The following is a 3757-nucleotide window of genomic DNA, read 5'->3' on the forward strand; positions in this document are numbered from 1 at the left end:
TTCCTGCACTTCGCCAGGTGAGTCTGGTGTCTGTACTACTGTTAAAAATCAATTTAACACCTATACCTGCCTTTTTATTTCGGAGTAACTGCACATTCTTAACTTAAAATAAATTAAAAAAAATATTCAAATAATAAAAGTAAAGTGCAGGGATGCGATAAAGTGAAAACCAATGATTTAATTTGTTTGTTTGCTTGTTTTTTTTTAGCTTAATTTTGCTTTTTTTCCTAGAATATTTTATTGTCTTATTGTTGTAATGTTCTGGTTTTGTGAAACATTGTTTGTACTTGTCTGTCCTATCTTTTTTTTTTTTTTTTTTTTTGCCTTTCCCGTCATCACACCTCTCTGTCCTCTCCGTCCTCCCTGCAGGAGTGCGGTCAAACACCCGACGTCTCACCGTCCCAGAATGCTCCTGGCCGGTCGTCCCGGCGCCGGTCAAACCTCCCACCTGGCTCCCGCTCTCCTGCACGCTCTGGAGCGCTTCACCGTCCACAGCCTGGACTCTGCCGTGCTGTTTGGAGTCAGCAGCACGTCCCCGGAGGAAGCCTGCGCCCAGGTGACTCTGCGGCACACGCCACACTGATTTTAGGATTTACAGCCTTTCCCAGATCACTCTACGCCGTCGTGTTAGCCACGTCCACTTCCTGTGTGCATGTGGACGGTCCGTCACATTAAGCGTTAACCCAAACCGGTCAGCAGAGAGCAGAACTTAATAAACCCTCCGACAGCGAGCCTGCAGTGACGCCAACTTTCTCTCTTTTTTTTTACAGTATTTATCTTTCTTAACAAACAAAATAAAATGATTACAACCAACTCTGATAACCGATCACCCGAACATACACACATACAGCTGCATCTCCAAAAATTAGAATATCTAACATTATAATATCTTATTATATCCTCTAAAATTATAATATATGAATGTAAAGGTTCATATATTGCATATTCATTACATGTTAATCGAAATATTTCAAGCTTTTTTGTTTTAATTTTGATGATTACGGCTTTTAGCTGATGAAAATCAGAAATCCAGTATCTCATATTATGAGAATATTTCCTAAGAAAAAAACTAAAAGTATGTTGAATTATATACTGAGTACTTGGTTGGGGTTTCTTTACCATGAATTACTTCATCACTGAGGTGTGGGGTGGGTTTTAAATTTTTTCCAGCTGTAGGTCATAATTATAAAAAATAAAACAGTAAAATGCTCGAAACATTTTAGTTTTCGTAGTGAGTCTAGAATATATAAAATGTTCACATGTAAAACAGCACAAAATAATAAAAGGTAGTGAGACAAAGGCCTCAGTGCACGTCCATGTATACGTTTCACACACTGGGTCACAATCGTATCACGCAGTTTTTGATTTCCACGGTCCGTTCTGCTTCAGTTCGGTTTCTTTGATGAAATCTCATCGCGGTTCTCCGCCTCCTCAGGTATTCTGCGAGGCACGGCGGACGTCTCCCAGCATCCTCTACATGCCGCACATCCAGCAGTGGTGGGACACCGCGGGGTCCTCGCTGAGAGCCTCCTTCCTCAGCCTGCTGGACAGCATCCCCTCGCTCTCCCCCATCCTCCTCCTCGCCACCTGCAGCGCCCCCCATCAGGATCTGGACCCCGAGGTGAGCCGCTTCACTTGTATTGCATCGGATGGACGTTTTTGATAGATTTTGTTTTTTGCTTTTAGCCTTTTTGAGGTGCCGTCTGTGCTCTGACCTCTGTGACTGTCCCCAGATTCAGTCTCTGTTTCGGGAGGAGTACGGGGAGGTTTACACCATCAGCGTTCCCAGTCGGCAGGAGAGGACCGAATTCTTCCAGGACCTCATTCTGAACCAGGCGGCCGAAGCTCCGCCCTCCAAGAACAAAGCGTGTACGTGGCTCCGTCTCGTTGGGATGTTTCAGCGGCGTGTTAACGGAGAACCCCCTGATCCCTTTCCTTTCAGGAAACTTGGCAGAAAAGCTTTTAAATATGCCGCCTTGTCTTCTTGGAGTAATTTACGGACGGACCTAAAATTGTCTGAGCTGATCACTATCCGGGAATTTAAGTCACTTTAAAAAGATTGAGAAAGTAGCGCTCTTGGTCGATGTGATCTCTCCTCTAATTCTCACTGAAATCGAAGAATGCACATATTCGTATATTTGACCGTCACGTGTTGCATTTTAATTGGACGATCGCTGCTTGTAATGTGTGACAGCCGACATGAAGTACTTAAGAGCAGAAACCATGTTCGGCGTGTACTCTGAGTTTTTAGCGTGGCCCCTGTCCCGTCAGGGGGCGGAGTTTATGGGCTGTACTGCAGCCAGCCACCAGGGGGCGATCCAGATGTTTTGGCTTCACTTCTGTGGAGCTGTCATGTCGTCCATCTTTAAATCCAGTCTATGAGAGTGACTGATACTTTATAATTAATACTGTAATACTTCGCACAAACCCTCTTCAATCCTCCAAAGTACCACACATATCTCCACTTTAGAAACACTGTTTTAGAGGATTAACCCTTCACGGAGAGATAAAGATTTGATTTGATTAGTAACAATATTTTCGACCTTCTCCTCCTCTCAGTGACTCAGGCCGTGGAGATCCTCCCCCTGGCTCCCCCGCCTCCCCCCCGCCAGCTGCCGGAGCAGGACCGCCTCCACCTGGAGGAGCAGGAGGAGGACGTGATGCGGGAGCTCCGCCTCTTCCTGCGTAACGTCACAGAGCGCCTGACTCTGGACCGACGCTTCAAGACCTTCACCAAGCCGGTCGACACAGAAGAGGTGAGTGGATTTTATTCAGCCGTCGTCATAAGAGGAGCAGGGCAGTGCGTGCGAAAAGGGTTAAAAGTATGAAAGTTTATTTGATGATTTTATATGAAGTCGGCATTATTCTGCAGCCGCCAAGAATATTTGACCACTCGTTTTTATCAATAAAATAATTAATAACAATAATAATAACATGTTAGAATTTAATGTATTTTTAATGTATGTTTTTATTATTGTGTTAATTGTTATTAATTCAAAATATTTTTATTTTTTTCTCGAATTTATTTATTGATTTAATTTAATTTATTTATTTATGATTTAAAAACATGAAAACATGAACTGACAAACAACTGTGATTCTGTGCCTTGAAAAATGTCGGCTCCCCCTGCTGGAATAAAAACTCTACATGTTTTGATGTGGCGATTTATAAGAAACTCCACCTGCAGGCTTCCTTCTTCTTTTTATTGATGAAGTAATAACAGAAGATATCTTTAAGAGAATAAACTAAAGCGTGTTTCATATTTAAAACTGAAACATGACGGTGCATTTGCAGATGCATCAGTGTGGTTTTTCCTCAGAAAACAGTTTTTGAGTCTCACCACAGAGAATCTGCTTCTCTGAGTCTGTGTCTGCTTTCAGAAAACTTCTCAAATCACACTTTATTAAGATATTTTGATTTAATTTTCAGTGAATTCAGCTTCCTCTTCATTCTCTGATCGTATCTTTAAGCTCCGTGTTTTCAGTCTCATCTTGTTTTATTCTGCGTTCTGTTTTTATGTTTAGTACTTTGTTTAAAGAAGCGCTGTGTGAATGATTTACTACAATGCGCATGGTAAATTTGCAGAATACTTCTATGAAATGAGCAATAAACTAAAGACTGACGAGCAGCTCACACTGATATTTAGAAATATCAGAGGAAATGGTCTCTGATTTGTGTTTTAGTACCTTCAGCATGAGTTTACGTTTCCTCACCTGATTTTTAACTACAGTTACTCCTCCAATCACTCCCTCCATCC

The 3757-nt window shown here is 42.2% G+C and overlaps 1 protein-coding gene across 1 annotated transcript; it reads left to right on the plus strand.

Annotated features, from left to right (window-relative positions):
• Positions 1-7: 7 nt before the first annotated feature.
• On the plus strand, positions 8-2756 carry LOC121966695 (ATPase family AAA domain-containing protein 2-like; the record flags this gene model as incomplete). The annotated part of the gene is made up of 5 exons (XM_042516760.1): positions 8-17; positions 370-556; positions 1436-1621; positions 1734-1869; positions 2560-2756. Coding segments are annotated over exons 2-5 (669 nt in total), but the record flags the coding sequence as incomplete, so codon positions are not given.
• Between the last annotated feature and the right edge of the window lie 1001 nt (positions 2757-3757).

Source organism: Plectropomus leopardus, unplaced genomic scaffold (genome assembly GCF_008729295.1).
Source record: "Plectropomus leopardus isolate mb unplaced genomic scaffold, YSFRI_Pleo_2.0 unplaced_scaffold25576, whole genome shotgun sequence".
NCBI classification, from domain to species: Eukaryota; Metazoa; Chordata; class Actinopteri; order Perciformes; family Serranidae; genus Plectropomus; species Plectropomus leopardus.